The sequence below is a fragment of the Acomys russatus genome, chromosome 1 (assembly GCF_903995435.1).
Source record: "Acomys russatus chromosome 1, mAcoRus1.1, whole genome shotgun sequence".
Lineage (NCBI taxonomy): Eukaryota > Metazoa > Chordata > Mammalia > Rodentia > Muridae > Acomys > Acomys russatus.
The window spans coordinates 66239974-66267848 of NC_067137.1; the positions used below are offsets into that span (position 1 = coordinate 66239974).

A 27875-nucleotide genomic window follows, 5' to 3' on the forward strand; every position below is an offset into this window, starting at 1 on the left:
ATTCCCAGTTTTCTGAGAAACCGCCAAATTGATTTTCCAAAGTGACTGTAGAAGTTTGTACTTCCACCAGCAATGGAGGAGTGTTCCCCTTTCTCCACATCCTTGCCAGCATATGCCATCACTTGATCTGCTTTACACTTGAGATCACTTGATTTTCTGTTCTTTGTGAGGAAAGCCAGGTCACTTGGAGAAACCAGCATTGAGAGATGGTGCTTCGGTCCACTCTAGTTTCAGGGTTTAAGAAGTTATGCAGTGACACACAGTCAATATATTGTTGAGACAACAGACATTTATTAAAATAATTAACTAGAGGCATGGAGAGATGGCTCAGAGGTTAAGAGCACTGCCTGCTCTTCCAGAGATCCTGAGTTCAATTCCCAGCACCCACGTGATGGCTCAAAACCATCTATAATGTGATCTCATGCCCTCTGTAGATAAAGCACTCATATACAATAAATAAAATAAATAAATCTTTATATTTTAATTAGTTAATTAATTAATTAAATTTAAGAAAGGATCTCAGCTGGGTGTGATGACACAGCCTTGTAATCCCAGCACTCAGGAGGCAGAGGCAGGTGAATAGCTGAATTATTGTGAGTTTGAGGCCAGCCTGGTCTACAAAGAGAGTTCAGGACAATCAAGGCTATTTAGAGAAACCCTGTCTCAAAAAAAAAAAAAAAAAAAAAAAAAAAAAAAAAAGAAAAGAAAAAAAGAAAGAAAGAAAGGATCTCATTGTGTAGCCCAGACCAGCCTGTAACTCATTCCATGTCTTGTCTTCCAGGTTGCTTCAACCTCTCAGCAATCTTCTGCCTCTCGGCCTCCTGAGTGGTGGAGTTATAGATATGGGCTCCATACCTGACAAGACATGGACATTTGTTATTGAGGTGATGGGTAATGAGCCTAGGACCTTTGGCATTCTATAACCTGTGCTTCAGCCTAGCCGATCTGTCAGTCTGTCGGTCAGTCGGTCGGTCAGAAGCCTCCCAAGGGAGCAGCTCTGCTAGCCTAGAGTGCAGACTGGACCATGACTGACTTTAAATTGGGCAAGTCATGCGGCTCAGCCCAGTGGCTGGGAAGACCAAACACACAACAATAGAGGAGCCAGATGTACCATCGGTGGAGAGCTACTCTTCTGAGGCTCAAATGGAAGGAGATGATGATGGAAATAGTGCTGAGATATTTGCATACGCCTTCTACAAAAACCAAGGAAGGGGCTACCACATGAGCCGCTGTGGGAACAACACAGGGGAGGTGTGGTTCCTGGGTTCCGGGAGGTGCATCTCAGTGCTGTGACTGCGGACAGTCACCTAGACAGCCTGCAGCTGGTACCATGCGCGTGGCGACCTCCAGCATACGAAGGGAACAAAGCTTATATTGGTTTATAACCCAGCAGCTTCCCTCAGGTCCTGTAGAGGAACAGTACCCCATCCTGAATGTGAGCCGGTGCTGTCATGCCAACGGGGAGGTGGTGGAAGTTGTGGAGTAGTATTGGCGGCCCTACTACTGTGAGTGTCGTTACCCTCCTTACACAGCGAGTGAGAAGCAGCTTAGCTCAGCATCTCTTCCACCAAAGACAGACTGAATGTGGCTGTTGGGTGCAGCACTGGACATGGTGGTGGTGGTGATCTTGCCGTACTTTTCCAGGCTTGTTGGGAGTAAATCCTGGTCTCTTGCTAGGTGTCCGTGGAGCACTGCCATATAGTGTCTCTGTCTGTCTCTTGTTCTTTCCTTGCCTTTCCTGTTTGGTTCTTTCTTTCTGCGAACGATGTAATTCCCATTGCTCTATAACACAGTGCATGGACTTCTGCCCGGTCACCACCTGTGCTGCTGAGTGCTCTTGTTTCCACTTTTCAGTTCACAGCTCCTCTTCCTTCCAGCTTAGGGAGCGTTTTCTGCAGCTTCGCTTTTCTTCTCTTAGAAGATTTCCCCTTCTGTTTGTAACTGACTTGGATCTAAAGCTTTTCTCTCAAACGCTAGGAAAAGTTCCCAGCTCTCCTCCTTCCCATTTCTGGACACCTTCAAACAGTTCCTGGTGAACTTCGTAGTAGTTTCTTAACTGGATGATCCGTGTGTCATGAAGATGAGCAGGTTCTCTGTGTAGTCCTCAGGATGGCAGGGACAAAAGCCTGCCTCTGTTCCTGCCTAGAAAAGGCTGGTCCCAGAACTGAGCCGGCTTCACTCGAACTGTCTCATTCACCTGCTTTATGTTTTCCATTTTCAGTTCCTCTAACCGAGCCGCAGCGCGTTCCTGATTTTGGCTTCTGACCAAAATCATAGCTGCCACACGCTGACGGAACAGGTTCCGCTCTTCTAAGGTAGGGACAGAGGTGCTGTCCACGGCACAGAAGTTTCACGGAGTTCTCGATCTTGTTCTCGGAAGTAGCCGAAGTTCCTCCTTTCTCTCCTTTTTCTGCTTTCTCATCAATTCTACTTGAGTGCTCAAATCTTTTTTCTAGTTGCGAGACAGCAGTTTTTCTTCGTGAAAGTGGCCTCACTTGTAACTCACTGCACAGGGTGCTCGTTTTTTCTGACAGATGGATGTGCGTTTGAGAAGCCTTTCCCTCAGGGTCTCCTCTTCCGCAATCACCAGACCCTTGACGTGCTTCTTCCCATCCTCGGTTCTTTGTAGTCGCTGTTCCTCTGGATTTCCAGCTAATTCCCGTATTTCCCGAAGGTGAGTGAGTGCTTTCTGGAGGCACACGGTGGACTCCTCTGCTTTGTGCCTCACTTCTCACGGCTGATGCTTCAAGCAGCCAAGAATTGAGACCCGCCACCTCCCTCACGCGGGACGGAGGATGGTTACCAGCCCCGGAAGCCTTGGCTCTGGAGCCGTAGCCAGCGCTCTTCACCACCGAGCCATCTCTCCAGCACTTGTGTACCATTCTTTATCGCACAGACATACAAAGGGGAAGATTCCTCTGCATCTCAGCATGGCCTTTTCTGCTGTAGTTGGCTTTTGAATGAGGATGATAATGGAGGAGATGAAAAAGGAAGCTGAGGTCACTGTCACTTCCATGCTTTCTGTGCCTCTCTATGCAGTCATGTATCCTAGAACAAGTAAATGTGTCTGCAGACTCTGAGGGCCGCTTTTTATTAAGGCTGAAAAGGAAAATCCAGGCCTCACAAAAGACATCGTTATGAAAGTATTAGAGAAAAACAATGTAGAAGTTAATTTCTTCATATGGCAGCTGATGGCGTGGAAGAGTGCGATTGAACGCAGAGACCAGCGAGAGCCAGAATCCCAGGACCCAAATGAAAAGACACCGCACTTAAACAGATTCTCAGTAAGATCTGAGACCAGATCAGTGACAGAGTGAGGTTTTGCAGACAGTCAAGGATATAGCTTTTAAAAGAACTGCTTGATGTGAACACCAGAACTGCAGGGCACTTGAACACCAAAAAAACAAAAACAAAAACCAAAAAACAAACAAAACACACACATACACACACACACACACACACACACACACACACACACACACACAAAAAAAAAAAAAAAAAAAAAAAAAAACAAAACACCAAACCAACCAACCAAACAAACAAAAACCAAAAAACCCAAAACAAAAACCTTTTGGAGTTTATCCAGTAAATATTTTTTTAAAGGAAAATTAGTAAATACTCTTTTGAGAAGAACTCAGCACATTAGAAGTCAAAAACATGACAGCTGGGCGGTGGTGGTGCACACCTTTAATCTCAGCACTGGAGGCAGAAGCAAGCGGATCTCTCCTTTGATAGCCCTTCATCGCAGCGCTATTGCTTCGTAGTTCCCGGTAGACTGAATTCCATTTGCAATCTGTTGCGAAGAACTATTCCTTTCAGAGACAAGATAAGCGGCATTCTAAAAACCCGAGTGAAAGCAGCCGGTTGCCATTTGTACCTCCAATTTTGAAAGCATGCTGGGTTTCAGGGAGACCTCAGAGGGTTTTCTAGTAGGGAAGTTATAAAATGTGCATCATCCGTCAGCTGTGGCTTCCACGGTGTCAGGGAGCTGGGGAGTGAGATCATCATCTCACACGAGTGTCTCCTGCTGGCGAGCTTGAATCCTGAGGGGCCCACTGGACTTTGTATCAAAGTGTATCTGCCTGGCATTGAGAGACTGTGCACTGAGTCCAGAATTAAAACGTGTTATTTTCCTATCATTTATTTGATATTACTTTTGTTTATGTGGATGTGTGTCTCTCTTTGTGTGTATGTACACATGTGCAGGTGCCTTCAGAGACCAGAAAGAGCATCCGATCCCCTGGAGCTGGAGCTACAGGCAGCTGTGAGCCACTTGACATGGGTGCTTGGATCTGAATTCCAAGTTCTCCGGAAGAACAAGCAAAGGCTTTTAACCGCTACACCATCTCTCCAGTCCCATTTTCTCATATTTTAATTAAGATTTAAAATTTTAAAAAATGTTATTGTGTGTTTAATTATAAGTGTGTCCTTTGGAGCCCAGAGGGCAGTTCTGGACATTGGTTCTCTTCTTCCAGCTTTGTGTGGGTTCTGGACCTGAACTCGGCCATAAGGCTTGGACAACAAGTACCTTCTACTCAGTCAAGCTACTGGCGCCAAGAGATTTGTTTTTAAACTGGGCTATTCATCTCTTGCAAACTATCTTGCTAGAAACTTCAGCTAATAAAACTTTCCAGGTGGTAGTGGCACACACGCCTTTGATCCCAGCACTTGGGAGGCAGAGGTAGGTGGATTTCTGTGAGTTCAAGGCCAGCCTGGTCTACAGAGGGAGTTCCAGGACAGCAAGGGCTGCTTACACAGAGAAACTGTTTTCAAACTAAAACCAAAACAACAGCAACAAAACTTTCCACACTGTGTCTCATAGAGAACTTACAGATGGAGCCAGGAGAGTTGGAAGTTCAGAGTCATCCAAGTCCATGTGACACATTTGAGTCCAGCTTGGGCTTCATGAGACCTTGTCTCAAAAACAAAATTCCGTACTGTGTTTGCCATTATCTTTCTTCAAATTCTGGTTCCTGCTTGGTTTGTTGAATTTCAGGAACTCGTTCTCCCCCAGCCTCCTGTTCTCTCTGTAGTATAAGAATTGAGGCCAGGGCAAGCACTCCATCATTGAGCTATGTTGCTAATCCTTTATTTGTCAACCAGAGTTTCGGTATGTAGCCTTGGTTGTCCCCAAACTCACTCTATAGAGCAGACTGGCCTTGAAGTCAGCGAGATCTTTGTGTGTCTGTCTCCTGAGTGCTGGGATTAAAGGCTTGTGTCACCATACCCAGCTCCTCTCTCCTCTTTCTGCCTCTTTATTCCTTTTCCATTTTAATGATGATTAATATATTAGACAATATTAAGAAATTAGTTCAAGGGGCTGGAGAGATGGCTCAGAGGTTAACAGCACTGTTTGTTCTTCTAAAAATCCTGTGTTCAATTCCCAGCAACTACATGGTGGCTCACAACCATCTATAATGAGATCTGGTGCCCTCTGCTGACATTCAGGCATACACACAGGAAAAACACTGTATATGTAATAAATAAGTCTTTAAAAAAAAAGAAAAAGAAAAATTAGTTCAGGCTGGAGAGATGGCCCAGTGGTTAAGAACACTGGCTGCTGTTCCAATGAACCCAGGTTCAATTCTCAGCCACCCACATGGCAGCTCACAACTGTCTGTAGCTCCAGTTCCAGGGGATCTGACACTCCTGCCCCCAAACACACACATACAGGCAGGCAGAATACCAATGTACATGCAATAAAAACAAATAAGTCCAACTATTTACATGTTACTTTTTGTTGTTTTTTGAGATAGGGTCTCTGTGTAGCCTTGGCTGTCCTGAACTCACTTTGTAGACCAGCCTGGCCTCGAACTCAGTGATCTGCCTTCCTCTGCCTCCCAAGTGCTGGGATTAAAGGTGTGCGCCACCATGCCTGGCACACATGTTACATTTTCTAACAGTACTATTTTTGTTTGAGTTCCCTGTCTTTTTTTGTTGTTGTTGTTTTGTTTTTTAGTACAACTTATGTTTATATTGTCTCAGTGTGAGTTGTTTTTTAAAAATATATTTTATTAATTTATTCATATTATATCTCAATTGTTATCCCATCCCTTGTATCCTCCCACTCCTCCCTCCCTTCCATTTTCCCCTTACTCCCCTCCCCTATGACTGTGACTGAGGGGGACCTCCTCCCCCTGTATATGCTCATAGGGTATCAAGTCTCTTCTTGGTAGAGTTCTCTTTCTTTTAGTGATGTATATTGAAATAGTTACAGAAGTAGAGCAACAAACACATGGGGTATTTTTCATAACCAAAAGGGTTATTGGCAATAGAAAATGCTGGTGGGGAATTAATAATTCTTTAAGCTGGAGTGATGGACACAGGAGAATTACTTCATCCCACTGCTTTTGTATATGTGAAGAGATATTCTGATCTATTTCCCTATGTTTTATGTATATACATGTTTGTCTATGAGTATGTGCTTGTTTAAATGCAGGTGCCCTACAAGTCCACATCAGGGGTCAGGTCTTTGGAGATGGAGTGACAGGTGGTTGTGAGCCACCTGATGTGGGTGCTGGGAATTGAACTTGGGTCCCATGCAAAAGCAGCGTGAGCTCTGAACTGCTGAGCTCTCTTTCCAGCTCCATCTTACTGTTATTTTCTTTAAAAAAGTATATGTGTCGGGCGAGCAGGAAGTGGCTAGAGAGATGCCTCATTTCAAGGGCACTTGCTGCTCTTCGGGGCTTACTTGGGTTTGGTTCCCAGGACCCAGATGGTAGCTTACAGAGGCCTCTAACTGTAGCTCCATGGGATCTGATGCCCTCTTCTGGCTTTGGAGAACATTGCATGCACATTCAAATAGACCCACACATTAAAAAAAAAATGTTCATTCCTGCATGGCATGTGTGCACAGGTCCTCACTTTCAACTGTGTCTGAGAAAGGGTCTCTTAATGCCATCTCATCTGCTGGGCTAGCGGGCCTGTGGGTGTCCAGGGCCTCTCCTGTTTCTGCTCCCCACCTTGCCCCAGGAGTGCTGCGTTCACAGATGCTCAGTGTCCCATGTTACCCGGGATCTGAATTCCTTTTGTGTGGGGTAAGCCCTCTCTCCAGACCTATATCCTGTCTTCTTGGTACTTTTGTCTTATAGCTCATGCTGATACCTTCTCTGATGTTCCTTCTGAAGGTCCTCAGATGTGCATTCTGCTGCTGGCATAGACACGCCCACAGACCGTAGTGAGTCAAACTGCTCAGTTCTATATTCTCGCTGATTTCCTACAGCAACTCTTACAATCCTTTAATCCCAGCACTAAGGAGAGGTAGGCAGATCTCTGCTAATCGCAGGGCAGCCTGGTCTACAGAGCGAGTTCTAGGACAGCCAGGGCTACAGGGCTATACAGAGAAACTTTGTCCCAAAAAACCAAAAAACAAACCCAAGGGGGAGGGGCACACATTGAACTGGGGCATGCTGACCATTCAGAGGGTTAGTCCATGACCATCATGGTAGGAGGCACGGTGGCAAGCCGGCAGACATAGTAGCCGAGTTCTATGCCTGGATTGCCAGGCAGGAGGAAGAGAGAGACACTAGGCCTCCTCAGAGGCCACCCCAGTGACATACTTCCTCCAACACCTCCTCCAAGGCCACAGCTCCTAACCCTGTAGCATTATTCCCTAATGACCAAGCATTCAAACACATGAGCCACTCCTATTCAAACCACCACAGTGGATTACATTTAGATGTCCTACTTAAAGCTAGGTGGTGGTCTTTCGTCCCAGCACTCAGAGGCAAAGGCGAGTTTGAGGCCAGCCTGCTGTATAAAGCAAGTTACAGGACAGCCAGGGCTATACAGAGAAACCCTGTCTCAAAAAGCAAAGCAAAACAAACAAAAGTCCCATTTAAAACACATACACACACACTCAAACCCCTAAACTATCATACTTTTAAAACAATTTATTTTCATGTATATCTGAACGTGGGTTGGAAAGGCGGTGGATATATGAATGCTGGGTCCAGGTGCTGTTGGAGGCCAGAAGGCATTAAAGGTGTGCGCCACCACGTCCAGCTAAATTTTACTTTTAAATCACTCAATGACTATTGTGTCCTTGTGGAGGTCAGAGGACAACTTTTTGGACTTGGCTCTCTTTTGACCTAGAGATTGAGCGCAGGTGGTCAGGAGGAGGCAAGCGCTTTCCTCACTGGGTCTTCCGACTGCCCACAGCTTTTCAATTTACACTATTTGTTTATTCATATTCTGAATATGCTTTCTCATTTTTTTTGAGGCAAGACTTGCTATCTTCTAAGACAGAATTGTTACCAAGAAAAATGATGGAACTACCTAGTCTCTAGCATGCTAGTACAACACGTGTACACTGATGAGCCGCCTTTCTCTCTTGCTAGTACCACATGTGTTCACTGATGAGCCGCCTTTCTCTCCGCTCCTGCTTTGCTCCCACATGCTCCTTTGGATGGCAAGCACACATCACATGGCTACTGTGGGAAATGAATTGAAAGTAACCTTGCTTGTGCTGTTACTAAAACCAATTGAACCATTCTGGCCATTTCTCTGAAATCAATGTACTCAAGAGTGTACAAATCCCCTTCTTTCTCTAAAAAAGGCAGATTTTTTTTTTTTTTGAGACAGGGTTTTTCTGTGTAGCCTTGGCTGTCCAAGACTCACTTTGTAGACCAGGCTGGCCTTGAATTCACAGAGATCCACTTGCCTCTGCCTCCCAAGTGCTGGGATTACAGGCGTGAGCCACTGAACCCAGCTTGAGATTTTTCAATCTTACAACCAAAAAAAGCTTATCAAATTGGTTTATCTAACACAAAAAAGCATTTCAGTTAGTAGGTGCAAAGACTGTAACTTTGACACTAAGGGGCCAGGCACACACAGTAGGATGTTTTGGCTTCTTTCCCATCCAGCACTTTGCAATTGTAATCAAACAATGAAAGAAAAATGCCAAATGTATTAGTAGTTACTTTTCTATTGCTGTGATTAAACACCATGACCAAAGCAACTTATATAAAAGTTTATTTGGACTTATGGCTTCAGAAAGCTCCATCATGACTGGGAATTTTGGCAGCAGGAATAGGAAGCTTCCACCTCAAGCAGGCTCAAGAAGCAGGGAGACAAACAGTAAGGCGAAGACGACTCAAAGCCCCGCCCCTAGTGATCTACTTCCTCCCTTTCCTCCCTCCTCCGCTCCCCTCTCCTCCTCTCTTTCCCTTTCCTTTCTTTCAAGATTTCTCTGTGTAGCCCTGGTCATCCTGGAACTCACTCTGGTAGACCAGGTTGGCCTTGAACTCAGAGATTTGCTTGCTTCTACCCCTGGAATGCTGGGATTAAAGGCTTGCACAACTACTACCTAGCTAAGCTCACTTTTGAGAGGGGGTTTCTCTGTGTAACAGTCCTGATTGTCCTGGCCTCACTTTGTAGACGAGGCTGGCCTTGAACTCAGAGATCTGCCTGCCTCTGCCCCTGAATTGCAGGTGTGAGCCACCGAGCACCTGGCTACGGTCACATTTCTTAAGCCTCTAACTGGGGACCTAGTATTCGAATACAGAGCCTATGGGGGCCATTCACATTTAAACTACGACAGATAGACAGGGACAGTAGCCCAGGCTGGCTCTGAACTGGTGATCTTCCTGCCTCAGCATACTGAGTGCTAACATTATAGGCCTGCACCACCAAGAGCACGAGTGAGGCAGAGGGTGCATGCCTTCTTCAGGGTTCAACATGTTTCTCTCCACCTGAGGAGAATCTGAGCAAGAACATTACTGCCACCGGGACAACGAAACAGTGAATTCAGAAAACTTGAAAAATGTATCATTTTATTTGTACACTTAAAAAAGTTGTACACAGAAACTTATCGTTTGTGAAACAGAACTGTTAGAAGAGTGACATTTTTTTATTTAAATCATTAAGAATGTTTGAGAAATAAAACAAAACCATAGTAAAATGTTTTAAAAAATTAAAGAACATTTTCCAAGTATAAATTTTATAAATACAAAACAAATTCACAAATGACTCTGAATGCTAAATAAATATCTCGTTAATAAATTCATTCGACACTGGCTACAGCACATCAGGGCTAGAAAATTGGATTCATTCACGTGTAGTGTGGAAACAGTGTGCTCATTTACCAAGTCTTAAGACACACACCCTCTCTAAACTGCGCTCTAAAAGACTCATTTGTGGAGATAAATCCACCTAAAAGGTCAATGACAAAAATAAATCATAGATGAAAAAATATTTTCCAAGATACCTGAACACATGAATGATCTCAAAATGTACAAAAACCTCTGTAAACTGTACTGTATCCAATACATCTATTTATTAAACTTAGTAGATACTGAACAAAACTGTAGCAAAGGAAATCTCTCCTACATTCTCCTGAGTGCTTGATATTAAAACTGAGACTATAGTGCAGGCCACACATGGATGCGGCCGACCAGCTGTCACTGCTTTACACACACATCTGCTTTAGAGCATGATTTAATGTTCCATTTTCACGAACGATTCACGTTTTTCTTCACATACAGCCTTTAGAAGGACAAAGTTAGATCCGTGACTTTTTTGCAGCTAGTGGTGCGCTAACCTGGTCCACATTACTGGGTGAGACATGGAGTCCAAGCTTTTGAGCCTGAATATGAAAAAACGCTTGAAGCCGAGTTCCAGCTTTTGCTTCACTTGTGTTCCGAGGGTTGTACTCAAAGCAGTTCGAAAACATTAACTCAATATCATCAATAAACTCAGCTAGAGAGAAAGAAAAACAAACAACATTAGGAATGAAAGTATATATATACATCAGAAACAAATTTTGTTTGTACACTGGAAAACTTTAGAACTTACACAGGCCTTGAGGGGAGAGACAGCGCCTTCTTAACTTTTCATGAGGCCCTATGTTCAATCTCCAGCATCAAAAAACAAAAATACCACTTCTTCCACTAAGACTAGACTGTATAAAATGTCTCTATTTAACCCAATTCATCTTTCATCTCAGTATGTATTGATAAGCATTGAGGGACCCCAAAGGCTGCCATCTAACCAATTATACTAATGTACATCATTTAAAACAAAATAAAAATAGCAACAACTTTTAAAAGCAACAAAAAGGAAATCATAAGCTACTTACATGCTAATTTATATTCACATTTATTTACTTTTTCTCGAATTATATTTAAGGCAATGGGCTTCTTAATGATGTCATAGTAGTCTGGGACCTGTAAAATAATTCAGTATTTCACAGTAAAAAAAGATTATTAGATATTTATAGTCAAGTGAACTTTATATCTGAAAAGCAAGTTAATATCAACTTCTGAATACTATTATTTCATTAAAATATGTCACATATTTAGAGTCATTAAATGATGTAAAGCTTGTTTGATATCATTAGAAATTAATTTTTATGAAAAGTAAAACTTAAGTTTCGCTCATGATTTTCCCTATAAATATATGCCCATAATATTTTCACTAGTGGGCAGTATTGCATCTGTAGTAATGAATAAAATGTGACAATGCTTGCTTAATTGATGACAAAAACTATTTATGAAAAATAAGGTAAAAGCTGGAACTCAAGCCCATCTTTAGCTCCAGAGCAAACACTGAGCTAGACCAGGCTGAGATCCTGTGGGAAACAAACCAAAACACTAGTCCAGTGGCGTTAATCTCTCCTGACTCTCCCCACGCAAATTGGTGGAGGGTGAACCCACACATACAAAACAAACTAATTTTGAAATGGACCTGGGTTCAATTCCCAGCACCCACAGGGCAGTTCTCAATCATCCAGCGACAACTCCAGCCCCAAGATCTGACCAGCTCTGCCCCTGAGCACACTGCACAGACATACACTATCTATCCCCACATGGTCATTTCCCAGCTCTTCCCTACAGTCTCTCTATCCTAAAGCACTGTCAGCCCTCCCTGAGCCTCTAACCTTTCTTTTGAGGTTGGCCGCTAACTCACAGCTCTCCTACCTTAGTACCCAGCACACACGACTCTGGCTCTTATTATGATTTAACTTCATTCTGTATATTCCTTTTTGTTTTGTTTTGAGACAGGGTTTCTCTGTGTAGCCCTGGCTGTCTTGGAATTCACTCTGTAGACCAGGCTGCCTCGAATTCAGAGATCCACCTGCCTCTGCCTCCCGAGTGCTGGGATTAAAGGCGGGCGCCACCATGCCTGGCTCTACTTCTAAAGTGCTATTATAACTTTAAAATTTTACTTTACGTTTATTTGTGTGCTTGAGTATGCTTATGTGTGAGAGGTCAGAACAGAGCACCAGATCCCCTGGAGCTGGAGTCACAGGCAGTTGTGTGCCATCAGATGTAAGCTCTGGGAGCTGCTCTTTCACCCTCTGGAAGAGTGACAAGTCCTTAAATGCCTAGCCATTTCTCTAGCCCCTTCTCCGGAAAACTTTATGTGTACGCATGAGTGTTTCCTTGCATGTATATATGTGCACCACATGCACATCTGGTGCCTGTGGAGGCAGAAGGAGGAATTGTTTCCCTAGAACTGAAGTTACAGATGGCTGTAAACTGCCACATGGGTGCTGGGAACCAAACCTGGGTCCTCTGGAAGTGCTCTTAACTGCTGAGCCATCTCTCTAGCTCTGCTATTATAATTCCTATTATAGTACTGTGACATTACCCTAGCACATTCTGCGCTTAATACATTAACACAGCAGCAGCTCATTCTCCTGAGTTAGGTTTGCCATCTCTCTCACAAAAGCCTCTTTCACATCAGTGTTTCCAAGCGAGACATTTCAGACAAGGACCATAGCTTCATTTTGGGGACGTATGAGGATGGAAACCAATGGCTGGGAGTCAAGCGAAACCATTAAGTAAAAAAATGTCTGAGGTGGGACCCAAGAATGTTTGTTTGGTTTGCTTTTTTGAGACAAGGTCTCATTATGTAGCTCTGGCTGCTCTGGAGCTCACTATGTGGACCTGGCAGGTCTCAAACTCACAGAGATCCACCTGCCTCTGCCTCCCTAGTGCTGGGATCAAAGACATGCATTGTCAATCTGGCGCTCAGGTATGTTTTAATATGTTCTTTAAAATGATTCTGAGGTATGCTGTAGTTTGATAACTAACTTAACATATGAAAAAATGCCACTAATAGTATTTAGTTGAATTTATCCCACGCATACTTATTATATAGAACAAAAAATTACTTTAAGTAAGTTTATCATTTACAAAGTATCAGCTATGGGGCTGGAGAGATGGCTCAGTGGTTAAGAACATTTACTGTTCTTGCAGAGGACCTGGGTTCAAGTTCTCAGCACCCTCACAGTGGCTCACATCCAAGTTCCAGGGGATCTGATGCCCTCTTCTGGCCTATGCAGGCATTGCACACACATGGCACACATACAAACACTCATACATATAAAAAACAAAAATAAATCCTAAGGAGTCTGAAACACAGCCAGGTAGTCTACAGAGTGAGTCCAGGACAGCCAAGGCTACACAGAGACACCCTATCTTGAGAAAGAAAAAAAAAAAAAAGAATCTGAGAATAGTTGAGTGGTGGTGGTTTATGCCTTTAATCCCAGCACTTGGGAGGCAAAAGTAGGCCAGCCTGGCTTTCTCCAAGACAGAGACAGAGACAGACAGACAATCCTGTCCATATAACAGTCTAAAAACATAAGTAACATAACCACAGGATCAGAAGGGACTAAAGAGCAATGCTGTTTAGCCTTAGGGTTTTTTAGTTTTGTTTTTTTTATAGAACAAACCTTCCAATTGTGTGCTTTTGGAAAGAATTCAGCAGAGAATAGGTGCTTTGATTTCAGTTTCAAAGTTTCATAAAGACTATATTATTTAGAATATAAATGTAAATGAGGTAATATATAAACATATTTCATAAAGTCTACTTATTTTTTTTTGTTTTGTTTTTTGTTTTTCGAGACAGGGTTTCTCTGTGTAGCCTTGGCCATCCTGGACTCACTTTGTAGACCAGGCTGGCCTCGAACTCACAGCGATCCGCCTGCCTCTGCCTCCCGAGGCTGGGATTAAAGGCGTGCGCCACCACGCCCGGCTCATAAAGCCTACTTATATTACTAATATTATTACCTGGATTTTAGAAACAAGCTTCAAGAAGGGCCAGCTATCATCGTGCCGCACCAATTCCACAACAAGCTGTTCAAAAGCAGACAGTTCATGAACTCCTCCTTGTCGGCCAGAACTTCTTCGATTCATCGGTACAGGAGATGACTCTGAATAAGTAAGTGAGAAATTTTAAGCACTACTTAAGGGAAATACTGACCACAAGTTAAGCTGGTCACAGAAATACATGCCAAAGCGCAATAAAAATGGACACTTCACACTGCTGTTTTTGCTTTTCACATGTATGTGGCATGACGACACGGATGCATGTCTGTGTGTGTGTGTGTGTGTGTGTGTCGGTGCATATGCATATGCACCCAGGTGCCTGTGGAGGCCTGTTTGTGTGGTCCATCTTCTTTGTGGAAGCAGGGCTCACTGACAGGGCTTCTTACCCTGATGCCTTGTGTTGGCCTATGGTGCTCAAACTACAGGTAGGTTTGCCGCCCTACGCAGTATTTACATGGGCTCTGCACCCCTGGTGCTAAATGCCTGGTTTCTAGCACTGTAGGCGGAGCTATATCCTTAGTCCGTCTAACCTACTCTGAAAGACCTGGGAATCTGGGCCAAATACTCTAATTTACTACTTTACTAAAAATATTTTTAAACTAAAAACAAAACAAAGCAAAAGAACCAAAACCCAAACCAGCTAAGCAATTCTCTAATAGCTCTTAAAACATGTCTTGAAGTAAGCGTATTATGACAGGGTATGGTGGCGCGTACAGTTAATCTCAGCACTCAGGGGGCCCAGGGGGAGAGGAGTGGTAGCCCTACCCTTCATTCACTCTTTTCGGAGCTTCTGTGTACTTTTTTGTATTTATGAAACAGTAAGGGCTAAGGAGACGGCTCTTTGGGAAAGTACAGATGTGAGGATCTCAGTTTGGTCCCAGGCCAGGCTTTACGCTCCCTCTGGCCTCCACACACAGGCACGGGCACACTCTTTTCAGATTTAGTATGTTGTCCATGCCGGTAGAGCCCACTAATGTACTTTGCCTTCACTCAACAACAGTGGCCTCTTCAATGACTTATGCCTTAGAACAGGCTGTTGTGTAGCATAGAACAGCTTTTAAAACGACAAAGGGCTCCATTTTCTTAGGTAAGGAAGAATATAAATTAGGTTTCTTACCTGTAGATTGTCTTTTCCTGCCCCTTTTCTTAGAGTCACTATCCTGAAGAGAAAGCCTCTCGGCAGGATTTAATGGTATCAAGTGTCCGCTCGCTCTCGAAGCGCCGACTCTGAAGTTGGGGAAGCTGGGGCTGTGCTCTGGGGTGCTCTCAGCGCTCTTCCTTCCTCTGCGTTTCCCACGAGGGCTGAGCAGTCCCACAAACACATCTGCTTGCAGTGCACCAGGGCTGTGGCGCGTGGGCCGACTGCCAGGCCTTAGAGATCGAGTTTCTGTCGGAGGAGCAGATCTGACTTTCCTTAGGCTTCTGCCAGGAGTTTTAGAAGCTGTGCTTTTGGGTGTGCTCTGCTGACTCCTTGAAGGGTATCTCCCAGGGTCTTGCCGTTGGCTGCGACTTGAGAGAGAAGAGCCAAATTTCCCTCTTGTTTTAATTGGCAATCTAACTTGGGGCCGTCCTCGTTTTGGTGGGCTATAAATATTATTAGAAAATACAATTATTGCACATAATAATGAATATATGGTTTTTTTTTTTTTCGAGACAGGGTTTCTCTGTGTAGCCTTGGCCATCCTGGACTCACTTTGTAGACCAGGCTGGCCTCGAACTCACAGCGATCCGCCTGCCTCTGCCTCCCAAGTGCTGGGATTAAAGGCAAGCGCCACCACACCCGGCTCTATATGGTCATTTTACTCAGTGAGTAAGTTGAACATAAGTTATTTTTGCAAAGAACCTTATCCTAGCGGGGTATGATGGTGCACGCCTTTAATCCCAGCACTTGAAGCAGAGGCAGGCAGATCTCTGTGAGTTTGAGGGCAGTCTGGTCTACAAATTGAATCTAGGACAGCCAGCACTGCAAGAGAAACCCTGTCTCTAAAAACCAACCTCGCCCCCAAACAAAGCAAACAAACAAACAAACAAAAAAAAGAACCTTATCCTACAGTTTATATCCTTTACGCTTTGAGACAAGTTCTCATGGAAATCCAAACTGTACTTTCATGTATTTCTCTGAAACAAGGACATTTAATTTCTAGGTGACTAGGACATCATAGTGAAAAATCAAGTCCTGAATTGTGGTAAATAATAAAATTCTCAGAACTGTAAACAGACCTCTTCAATAATCTTTAAAAACACAGAAAAATCATGGGACTAAGGTTGCACTGTGTCTCCCTCTGTGTCATCACCACTGACACAACTGATGGTCCAGCCAATGGCTGATATGGAAGTAGGCCTCAAACTTATGGTTCATAAAGACTAAGTCAAGAACCTCTCTATTTTCTGATTCTGAAAATATGAAACTAGATTTAAGTTATCTCTCTACATATGTCTACTTAACCTGGAACAAGAATTTTCCAAAATTATTGACCAATTGGTGTGTGTGTGTGTTTGCAGTACATGTGTATTGTGTGCGCGCATGCAGTACATGTCCGTGTTCAGGTGTGCTAGTCCTACATGGGCATGTGCAGGCCGAGACTACCGGTGAGTGTCTTCTATTGCTCACCACAGTTTTTAAGACAGGATCTCTCAGGAAAGCTAGAACTGGCTTATTAGGCTAGACTGGCTAGCCAGTAACCCCCTGGGACCTGCCTCTCTCCATAACCCCCAATCCCAGGGCTGGGGTTACAAGTGTATGCTTTTCTGTGGGTGTTGGGGATGCAAACATGGGTCCTCATGCTTGTACAGTTTTCAGTTTACTGACCAGGCCATCTTCCACCAGGCCCTCAGATGCTTTATTGCTTTGTCTAATATGATGCTGCCTTCAACAGCCATGTGTAGTAAATGGGCTCTCTGAGCCGGGACTCTTTTTTTAAAAAATTATTTATTTTTATTTCCCATGCATCCAATTTTGTCCCTAAATATGTCTGTGTGAAGGTATCAGATCCCCTGAAACTGGAGTTACAGGCAGTTATGAGCTCCCATGTGGGTGCTGGAAATTGAACCCAGGTCCTCTCGAAGAGCAGTTACCCATCTCTCCAGGCCCCAGCTGGTACCCTTACAAACAAACAAACAAAAAACTCCCTCAAAACAATAGTATAAATCAGGAGGAAAAGTGGTATAGAGGTAGGAGAGGAGCTGCAGGGGAGGGAATGGAACAGGGAGTGGATTTCATGAAAATACAGAGGATACATGTGTACAATTCTCAAATAATAAAGGAGAGAAGAAAAAAAAAACCTTCATCACAACAAAAAAGGAGGGGATGGCTCTTTAAATTATTCTCCTCTGACACGGTCTTTTGTATTGACAGTTCTTGGTTGCTGTTGCCATACTTGGCTTCTTGATCCCATGGCACTGGGTGCAGATGTTTAAAATGAGAACAAAGAATACAATATGGCTTCCCCTCCTTGTGGCATAACCAGGCCTACTGATGGAGAACTAGTGGATAGAAATATCTAGTCTATAAATCTACTAGATGTATCTACTTGGTAGATATGACTTTGCTTTCATTTTAGTCCTGAAAGAAAGGGCCAAACTGTATGGTGTTGCACTCATGTAATCTGAGTACTCAGGAGGCTAAGGCAAGATTACTTCAAGCTTAAGGCTAGCCTGAGCTACAGTGTGAGACTGTGTCAAGTGTGTAAAAAAGAATAAAATAAGAGGAGACAACCCCAGTGCTACCTCAGCAGGAATGTCCATCCAGCCTCCAAACCTATGCACTAGGCCTTAGCGACAGCTCACTATGTCTCAGAAGGGTTGTTAGTTCTGGGGGCAATGGGGCACGAGAACAAGAATACAACAGTGTGGACTGCTTAAATTGGACATACCCGCCTTGGAAATATTCCAAAATATTTGTAATACACAGAAAGCACAAGCAGTTTCAGATATGTTAGTTTTAGAACAGTTACGATCCCAACTGGTGTGTGTGTGTGAAGAGACACAGGCTGGAAGACTTCACACCAAAACCTGGACTCACCTGCGTTCTTCCTCTTCTTCAGAGTCCTCTTCATCTTGTTCTACCTCATACTCTTCCTCCTCACTTTGATCATCTTCATCATCATCATCAACTTCATCATCTTCACCTTCCATACTCTCTTCCATTTCTTCATCACTTTCCAAGGATGGTCTCTGTCTAGAGGAAAGTCTTCTAGAGCGCTGCTTTGGTCGACATTCTGGACAAAACCAATCTCCATCAGGAACAGTCTGAACAAATCACAAAAATGATCATTATCTACTTGTCAAAATCTCAATTTCAATGTGGGCAACAGACAAAGATGAAACTACCTTGAGCTTTGGTCGGATGCAGTAGGTGTGATGCCCTCGATCACAGCCATCACAGAGTACCATGTTTTCAGCATCTCCCTTTTTCCTGCAGATCTTGCAACGTGCGTTCAGTATAGATTTAGACCACATCACACTACGATCCAAGGTTGATAAGTGAAGAAAGACTTGGGATAGACTAGCAGAGGAAAGGAGAGACTCCCTCCAACGGTCCAGGACAGTTTTATAAGAACGGCCGCTGTCACTGCCATCTTAAATGAGAGGGGAAAGTGATTAAAGTTCCTGGGTGAACATAAATGTCTACCAGAATTACTTCTTGCTTCGATTTCATGTTTCTTCTAATGTTTATCAAAAAGACTATGCTTAGTATTGAAAGCTAAAATTCCACATAATCCTGGGACTTGGGAAGTGAAGGGCAAGAGAATTGCTATGCTTTGAAGACAGGCTGGACTATGCAATGAGTTCTAGGTCAGTCTGGGTTACAACGGAGTGAAACTGTCCTATCCTCAACTGCCCACACCTAACGTTAAACATTAAAGAACGTATCTGCTGAGCCACATTTTAAAAAATGACATAAGGAATTACTTAAATCCACAAACTGAAGGCTTGAGGATTTTAATAGTTAAAAAAGAAAAGAATTTAGGCAATGTGTTTCCAATCTAGTCTTTGTAACAAATCTTGATCTAATTTAAAACTGGATAAGCAAGTTACTATTTCTTTGAATCAAGTATGTCACTTCCTCAGTGCTAGAAGAATGATTGATTGTTTTCTAATTTCAGTATCAAACACACATGAGGTTTCTTTTGAGCTGATAGTACAGGTTCTGAAATTAGATAAAGGTGTTGGCTCAGAGTGTTCATGAGAGTACATATACTAATACCACTTTGTCGTATAATTTGGAAAGTTTACTACAGTAACACTGCTGTTATCCCAGCAGTCAAGAGACTGTGGTAAGAGATTACCCAGAGGCCAGTCTGGGTAATATACTAAATTCAAGGCCAGCCTGAGTAACATACTGAGTTCAAGGCCATCCTGGGCTTCTTTGCTCTATCTCAAAACAAAGAAACATGCCCCCACCTAAACTAACTAATTAAATAAAATGGGAAAAAACAAAGAAAACAAACAAACAAAACCCAAAAAATAATGCTTGCCACACAAGCCTGATGACTTAAGGTGGATCCTAGTACTGAAAGCGGAAGGGAAGAACCAACTCTAGGAGTGTTTTCTGACCTCCAAACTGGTGTGGCATACTTGAACAGCGCCCCCCCCCCCAACAATAGTAATCAAAACAAAGAAAACAGAACCCCAGAAAAGGCTTTGGTGGCTCAGAAGCAGAATGCTTGCCTTGCACTGCAGCCCTGGCTTTCCATCCTCAACAACACACATCCATACAGATGTACAACCACATACCAAACCAAAAACAGAGTTTTATTGTGGAAATAAAATATTGTGAGAACTAGCAGAATCAGAATTCAGATATCAGAACTATAGCTGTTCTTCCAAATCCTGAGTTCAATTCCCAGCAACCACATGGTGGCTCACAGCCATCTATAATGATATCTGGTGCCCTCTTCTGGCATGCAGGTGTACATGCAGGCAAAACACTGTATACATAATAAATAAATCTTTAAACAAAACAAACAAAGAAAAAAAAAAAACCCAGTAGACCAGGAAGTTTACATGAGTCAGAACTCTGGTGAGTGTGTGGCTCAGTGACAAAGCATGTGCGCACCATACACCAGGGATAGCTAAAACACAACAAAGACACTATACAGAACTTATAATAAGTCAAGGGACAAGGGAAAAATCAGCAAATGAACCAATGACTTTTTTTGGGGGGGGGGGTGGTCGTTTGAGACAGGGCTTCTCTGTGTAGCCTTGTCTGTCCTGAACTTTATAGATCAGGCTGGCCTTAACTCAGAAATCCACCTGCCTCAAGTGCTGGTGTTAAAGGTGTGCACCACCACTGTCCATTGAATCAAACAACTCTTAAAGACTTTTCAAAGCTTGAGAAAATAAATCTGGACACCAGTCCAGATTGGTAATGGCAAGAAATAAGGTTGAAGAATGGCCAACATGCAGAGTGGACAAAAGGCCAATTATAAGAGGCTTTTGTAGTCCTGGAAATCAGTGATTTTAGTGCATATGTTGGTGAAACTCCTTTTTTGAAAGATAACATAGCTCAGGCTGGCTTCAAATTCAGGGTCCTCTCAACACAGCCTCCTAACTGCTGGGATTACAGACTGTACCAACCACCCCTGGCTTACTGTGGGTGCAATCCCAGGTCTTGGGGAGCAGAAGTGGCATGATCAATTCAGTGTCACCCTCAGCTACATAGCAAGCTTGAGATCAGCTATGCCAGTTTAGCACTGGGATTATTGGCCCACCCCACTATCCTAGGCTTTTTACATAAGTGCTGGCAATATAAATTTGGGTCCTCAGCTTACATAACAGAGTCATCTCCCCTAAGCCCCTTCTCCATCCCTTTATGGAGATAGGATCTCTTGTGGCCCAAGGTACCACTCTCAAATTCCCTACACCTCCTGGGATGGCCTCTACTTCCTAAGTGCTAGATATCACAGTTGCACACAGACACACAGATTTGCTTCCTTCACCAGCTCAAACAAGCCAGTCACTCCTCCCTTGTTCTCTAAGGTTACATATCTTTTATCTTTCATTTGCTAGTCTGGATATACTCCTGAGGAAATTGTTGGCTGAAATGATTAAGTATACTGAGATTTACTTTGCACACATCAACACAGAAGAGCTGTAAGGGGCTGGTAAGATGGCTCAGCAGGCAAAGGTACTTGCTGCCAAGCTTGATACCCAACTTCTGTTCTGGGGCCAGAGAGAACCAACTCCCCAGCTGTCCTCTGATCTCTCTCCCCCACCCTCTCTGTGTGTGTGTGTGCATGTGTGTGATATTGATAAGGGTAGAAGGGAGTTGCAAGAAGTCTGGAGGAAGGCTGGGGGCATAACTCAGTAGTAGAATACTTGCTTAGCCTATGTGCTCAGAACTTACGGGACCTTCCGGTGGGTGCTTAGAATATAAGAATATTGAGAGAAATGTAGACACTGGAGCCTTGGCTGAGGTTTCAGAGGGAAACAAAGATCCTTAAGAGACAGCACCACTGAGGTGAAAATGTCTATATATCACTGGAGCAATAGGAAAGTATGTTCTCAGGGTCAGCACACAGAGGCTGTGTCCACAGAGTGTAAAGCCAAGTCTGGCAGCAGAACTTAGCAGTGTGTAAAAGTCTCATACGGTGTTGGTTTTGAAGGCTTGAAAAAAGATAGGAGTCATGGAGAGTGGCTGAAGTGTAGCATCATGTGGGAGGGTTGGAGGCCATGGGAGGTGTGGAGACCACAGACATTGGAGATGCCAGGGCCACAGCATGTCCATCACGGACAACAGTGGGTATGGAAGGGAAGGACAGGAGACTCCCCCTGCCCAGAGACTCCCATCCATCGCCTCGGGAGTTGTGGTGTCCTTGTATCCTTTAAAACGTTTGTCACTCCCTGAACTCTTTAAAGATGTATGAGAATCTTCTTGAGGCTAGCCTTGAAAACTTGTTTCTCTCCACACACACAAAAAATGCCATTAGATGGGTGCTCAGAGGAGAAAGGCCTATCTATGACTGTGGCCGTCAATGTGCCATGACTTATTTAAGTTATAACAGAACTATTAACTCATGAAATCAGGAAAAGGTTTATAACAATGTAATAGTAGATATAAATTCTTCAAACTAAGTACATTATATGAATAGACTCACATTCTGAAATTGGATGATACTGTCTATAGCAGTGGTTCTTAACCTGTGGGTCACGACCCCTTTGGGAGTTGAACCCTTTCACAGGGTCACCTAAGACCATCAGAAAACACAGATAGTCACATTATGATTTATTATAGTAGCAAAATTTCATTTATGAAGTAGCAACAAAAATAATTTTATGGCTGGGGGTCACTACAATATGAAGAATTGTAGTAAAGGATCACAACATTAGGAAGGTTGAATCACCGGTCTATAGGAACTTAAATTTTTATTTAATTTTTTTCAGGTGTATGAGTGCTTGCCTGCATGTATGTATGTGTACCACATGCACTCCTGGTGCCCACCGAGGCCAGGAGAGGGCGCTGGATCCCCTGATCTGGAGTTACAGATTGTTAGCTACTGTGTTGGTGCTGGGAACCAAACCTGGATCTTCTTTATGAACATAAGTGCTCTTAAGCAATGAGGCATCTCTCCAGCTCTGACACTTCATTTTTACTACTCTTCACACTAATTAGTATCAATTATTTAAAAATTTTAGTATTCAGGTTCTTCTTTTTTAAAATTAAAGACAAGATCTCACTATGCAGCCCTGACTGGCCTAGAAAAGGCTATGTAGACCAGATTTGCCTTAAACTCGAGAGATCCTTTCTAGTGCTAGGATAAAGGTATGTGCTACCGTAGCTAGCTAACACGATGAATTAACTTAAAATCTGAAGAAGACAACATGGAATTAGAAGCAAGTATAACACTAAAATTAATTTGAATTTTAAAATTCCTATTTTTCTGAAGACATAATAATTAGGTTCTTAGGTTGGCCCTAAAAAGCCTATTAATTGAATAAATTTCCTAAAATGGAGATAGATTATTTCTTTTATTCTAACCACAAATTGTAGCTCAGTGGTCGAGTCTGCCTAGCATGCACGAAGTCCTGGCTAATCCCTAGCACCTTCCATACCTCTCAAGAACATTTCCACCTATAGTCTTAACACTTTATACTCTAACTTGACATTTCTTGGGCGATGCATATTTTTAAACCAAATCTCTATGATGGAGACTAAAATCACTAACAAAAAAATTTCAAGTCACTTTTAAAAAACTCTATTTTTACATAATTTATATTATTTGAAGAATGGATAGTAATACATTTTGGTGATTTTTTTTTTTTTTTTGAACATCACACAGAAAGAAATAGTTAAAAAAAATTTACTAGAACAAATGTCTAGATTAAGCCAGGAAGCAGTATCTATGCATTATTTAAAATACATCTTACCCAAAAAGCTCATCTTTTAAAAAAAATTTTGAGTTTTTTCTATGAGCCTATCAATTTCATTATGTCAGTCCATAAAGTTCCAAAAAGAAGTAATTTTGAATTATTTAAATTTAAAGATAAGAAGATACTCACCAAGTGGAGCTTTGAGGAAACGCCGTTCAATGCCCTGTTCTATCTGAAAGAGGGCCATGGCCAGATAATGGACCACATTGCTCACTGACTGTGGTGTACTGGTGTTAGTTGAGATGGTATTTGGAGTTTCTGTTTTAATCCCCAAAAGTCTATAATTAAAATAAAAACAGTTTATGATGCAGAAAACTCACAATCAGGTGAAACTTGGACTTACTCATTCTTCTAAGTTTGTGTAGCGTGTGGAGGTCAGGACAGCCTCAGGTGCCAGCTGCCGCCTTCTCCCTTCTGTGAGACAAGGTCTTCTGTCACTTGCCTTGCAGATGCCAGGATGGCTGGCATGAACTCCCAGGAATTCTGTCTTTGCCTCCCATCTTGCCAGTGAGAGCACTAGAAGCATGTGCCTAGCTTTGTGTGAGTCCTGGGGATTCTAACTCGGGTCCCCACTTGCTTGGCAAGGGCTCTATCCACAGCCCATCTCCCCAGACAGCAAAGGTTTATCGACACCTATGCAAGAATGTTTCCAGCCTTAAAGAGCTATCACAAGTGAAAGGATAGCAGAGGTCTACTTAGGACAGAAGGCTCCTAGTCAGAGAGAAGGCTGAAGAGGGAAGGCTTCTGGGAAAGATTTCAGAGAGGTGTGGGTGACAGACCTTAAAGCCATGGGCAGTTTATCACTATTGTTCTTGCTTCAACTACTAAGTCCCCCTACCCCTCACTAGGTGTAAGCCTCCACAGTGTAAAAAGATCACTTACAAAGCCTTTTCCCATGTTCTTCCCCACAGGAAACTTCCTATAGTCCTTTTTCTGCCCCCAACCTGGGTCTCACTATTTGGGTGTCCCTGGAGCCTTCCATATAGCTTTAGGTTGGTCTTAAATTCGCAATCCTGCTGCCTCTTTCCTCAAGTTAGGCCCTCTCACTGTAGTCTCTGTTCTTTCAGGACAAGGAAGGCCCCTATAACAGTTTCACATCTTTCCAACATTCTCTTCTACAGGAGAAGCTGCTTAGAAGTATGAACCAGCCAAAGTGACCTGGCTGACACAGAAGTGTGTACTTTAATGAGTTGTCTTATGGTTGCATCAGTACAAAGTGAAGCAACAGTGTGAAGTGCTGAAAAAGATGACCTCAAGGGAGAGATTTATGAAGGATCTCTCTTCTCTTCTCTTCCCCTCCCCTCCTCTCCTCCACAGTGTTCCATAACTGATCTACACATTACCCCACCTCAGAATGTACTCATTCATTTAGTGAATTTGTATGTTGTGTGGGGCACATATACCACAGTGCACATAGAGAAGTCAGAGGATAACTTTGACAGTCACTTCTCTCCTTCCACCTTGTTGAGACAGGATCCTGCTGTGTACTCCAGACAGGCTGGCCTGCAAGTTTCTGGCCAATTCTTCTCTACCTACTTCTGTCTCTCCATAGGAGGACTGGGTTTGCAGACACATGACACGGTTATCTTTAAATGGCTTCAGGGGTCCAAACTTAGGTTATCAGGCTTGTACTGCAAACAAACACTTTTACCCATTGTGCGAGGAGGAGGAGGACCAGAGTTCAGACACCCAGCACCCACATCAAAAGGTAGGCATGGCAGCACGAGACAGGTAGGTACCTGCAGTTCACTGGCCAGCAAGCCGGGCTGAAATAATGAACTCCAGGCTCAGAAGAGGCCAGCTTTAGGGAAGGATATTTGATTTCTATTCTCCACACACATGCACACCCAGCCCAAATAACAACAGAATGAAATTAAACACACGTCCTAAAAAGCCCAAACAAAAGAAGCCAAAAACTAAGATGACAGCAGCAAGCCAGAGCTGAGCATCACGGCAGAAGCGTTTTTACCTGTCTCTTACTATGACTCTTGCTTGTTCAATTTCCATCTCCTCCACATCTTCAGTCACAGTTTTAACGACTCCATTCTCCTTGTTCTCCTCACTTAACAGCTCATATCGTCCACTCTCTAAGGCTGACCTCCAGATGTGCCGATCTGTAACCTGTAATGAAACCCAGTTTACCAACCCTGAAATACAGGGATATGTTACCCCGAAGAGGTATGTACTTATACAGTAAGATTAACTCATGTACATTCTAGAACACAGGAATCAAAAAAGACATCTAAAAAAATATAGTTATTGTACTCAGGAAGGAGGCTTAGGCAGGAGGACCAACAGGCAAGCCAGGGTTATTAAAAGGAATCATCTCATAGCCCAAAATAAGTAAATAAAAATGAAGTTATTCAATGATGTAATAAAATTTATGTAAGTGTAGATGAAAGCTTTAGTACTTTAGTCTTAAAAATCTTATTTTGGCACATGTCTTTAATCCCCAGCACCCAGGAGGCAGAGGCAGGTAGATCTCTGTGAATTTGAGGCCAGCCTGGTCTACAAAGCGAGTCCAGGACGGTCAGGACTACAAGAAAAACCCTGTCTCAAAAAAACCCAAAAAAAAAATCTTATTTTGTGTGTGTGTGTGGGAGGACTTACTATGTAGCCCCAAACCAGCCTTGAACTCATGGTGATCCTCCTGCTTCAACTTCTAAAGTATTAGGATTACAAGTGTGAGCCGTTTTGCACAACTTTATAATCAATTTTTTTGTTTTATTTTTTGAAACAGGCTTTCTCCATGTAGCTCAGGCTTGTCCTACAGCTCACTTTGGAGACCAGGCTTGCTTCAAATTCACAGAGATTCACCTGCCTCAGCATCCCAAGTGCTGGGAATAAAGACATCTGCCACCATGCCCAGCTATGAACAATTTTTTAAAATTTAAGTGTATGATTGTTTCATCTGTGTGTAAGTCTATGTACCACTTAAGTGTCTGATGTCTGGTGGCCAGGAGAGTGTGTCAGACTGGGACTGGAGTTCCAGAAGGCTATGAGGCTGGGTCCTCTGGAAGAGCAGTCAGTGCTCTTGAACACTGAGCCATCTCTCCAGCCCCTTTATAAATGATTTCAAGTTGGCCATAGTGTAAAAATGACAAGTGATGGTAAAGGCACGAATATAAACAGGCATGGTGATGCAAGCCTGTAATTCCAGCAGGAAGATGGAGAGTTCTAGGCACTGAGGGCAGTGTTAGATCTGTCTCACAGATAAAGAAACCAACGGCAGGAGGTGCACTTTACTGGAGTGGTATGTAGCTGTACTACTGGGGGTTGAGGGGACAGCCAACAGAGAAGGCAGGAGTTGATTAAGCAAGATGAAAATATAAAACATTTAGAAATAGTCACACAAACATGAGGAAGACCAACCTTGACTGCTCCTAATGTCCCTTGATAGATTCTGTCTTCAATATCCAAAAGAAAGTCCCTGAGCCTGAGCTCCAGCTGCCTCTCTGCAGACATCTGTGCTGTGTCGCATGTACTGGAAGAGCGTCCCCGAGAAGAAACAGGCTTGCTGTCAGCCTGAGGTTTGTCTGAAATAACCATCAAGCATCTTTATTAACACTTTCTCTGTAAAAACATAACATGAGCAGAGGTGCGGTGGTGAATGCCTTTAACCCCAGCACTCGGGAGGCAGAAGCAGCAAGACCAGGACAGCCAGGGCTACACAGAGAAACCGTGTCTCAAAAAACCAAACCAAACCAACAACAACCCCCCCAAAACAAGCCCCCCAATATAATGACATAATTTTGAGAAAATTGACATAAAAGCACAAATTCTCAGTAGTTACAACCATAAGAGCATTATATGATACACTTTTGAGATAATCAACATGAAAGCACCATGAATCCTTAATAGTTATAATCACAATCTGGTAAAGGCCCTTGTCTTAGGGTATCTATTGCTGTGATAAAACAGCACGGCCAACAGCAACTTGGGAAGGAAAGGGTTACTTTCAGCTTACACCTCTCAGAAAGGAAGTCAGTGCAGGAACAGAAGCAGAAGCCATGGAGGAGTGCTGCTCGTTGACTGCTCATTATTTGCTTAACCTGTTTTCTTATACTCCCCAGGACCACCAGCCTTGGCATGGCAGTGAGACGGGCCTTCCCACTCCCACCCATCAGTCAGGAAGCCCTACTTCCCTACTGATGATCTTATGGAGGCATTTTCTCAATTAAGAGTCTTTTCTTCCCAGATGACCTTAGCTTGTGTCAAGTTGACATAAAACTAGTCATCAGAGCCTTGTATCCAGAACATACAGAAAACTCTTACAGTTCCATAAAAAGACAAATAATCCACTTATAGAACGGGCAAAAAATGTGTATAGACATTTCTTTAAGGAAGATATACCAGTGGACCTCCTCCAGTGAGGCTTCACATTCCTTAGGATGGCTGAAATAGAAAGATAATTTACAAAGAAATAAAGAAGAACCTTCATACACCATG

General features: G+C 43.2%; 1 protein-coding gene, 1 long non-coding RNA gene and 2 pseudogenes across 3 annotated transcripts in view; 2 read left to right on the top strand and 2 right to left on the bottom strand.

Moving 5' to 3' along the window:
* The first annotated feature begins 1024 nt into the window (after positions 1-1024).
* LOC127188060 (zinc finger MYND domain-containing protein 19-like) lies at positions 1025-1486 on the top strand (annotated as a pseudogene).
* A 38-nt stretch (positions 1487-1524) lies between these two features.
* Positions 1525-2882, bottom strand: LOC127188142 (protein regulator of cytokinesis 1-like; annotated as a pseudogene).
* Positions 2883-9852: 6970 nt separating this feature from the next.
* Positions 9853-27875, bottom strand: part of Baz1a (bromodomain adjacent to zinc finger domain 1A) — an 88536-nt gene continuing 70513 nt past the window's right edge. The window contains exons 19-27 of one of the 2 annotated variants that reach the window (XM_051145991.1): positions 26799-26962; positions 25396-25547; positions 23556-23704; positions 18384-18631; positions 18076-18302; positions 15172-15638; positions 14016-14158; positions 11078-11165; positions 9853-10698 (exon numbers count right to left, since the gene is read on the bottom strand). In XM_051145991.1, the coding sequence (XP_051001948.1) occupies positions 10502-10698; positions 11078-11165; positions 14016-14158; positions 15172-15638; positions 18076-18302; positions 18384-18631; positions 23556-23704; positions 25396-25547; positions 26799-26962 (1835 nt within the window). In that variant the 3' untranslated portion in view covers positions 9853-10501. Of the gene's footprint in view, positions 10699-11077; positions 11166-14015; positions 14159-15171; positions 15639-18053; positions 18303-18383; positions 18632-22153; positions 22244-23555; positions 23705-25395; positions 25548-26798; positions 26963-27875 lie in introns of those variants that run through there. The other variant, XM_051145982.1, reaches the window with a different exon arrangement.
* LOC127189408 (uncharacterized) lies at positions 25497-27151 on the top strand. The gene is made up of 2 exons (XR_007830649.1): positions 25497-25604; positions 26827-27151. It is a non-coding gene; the product is annotated as an uncharacterized LOC127189408 (long non-coding RNA).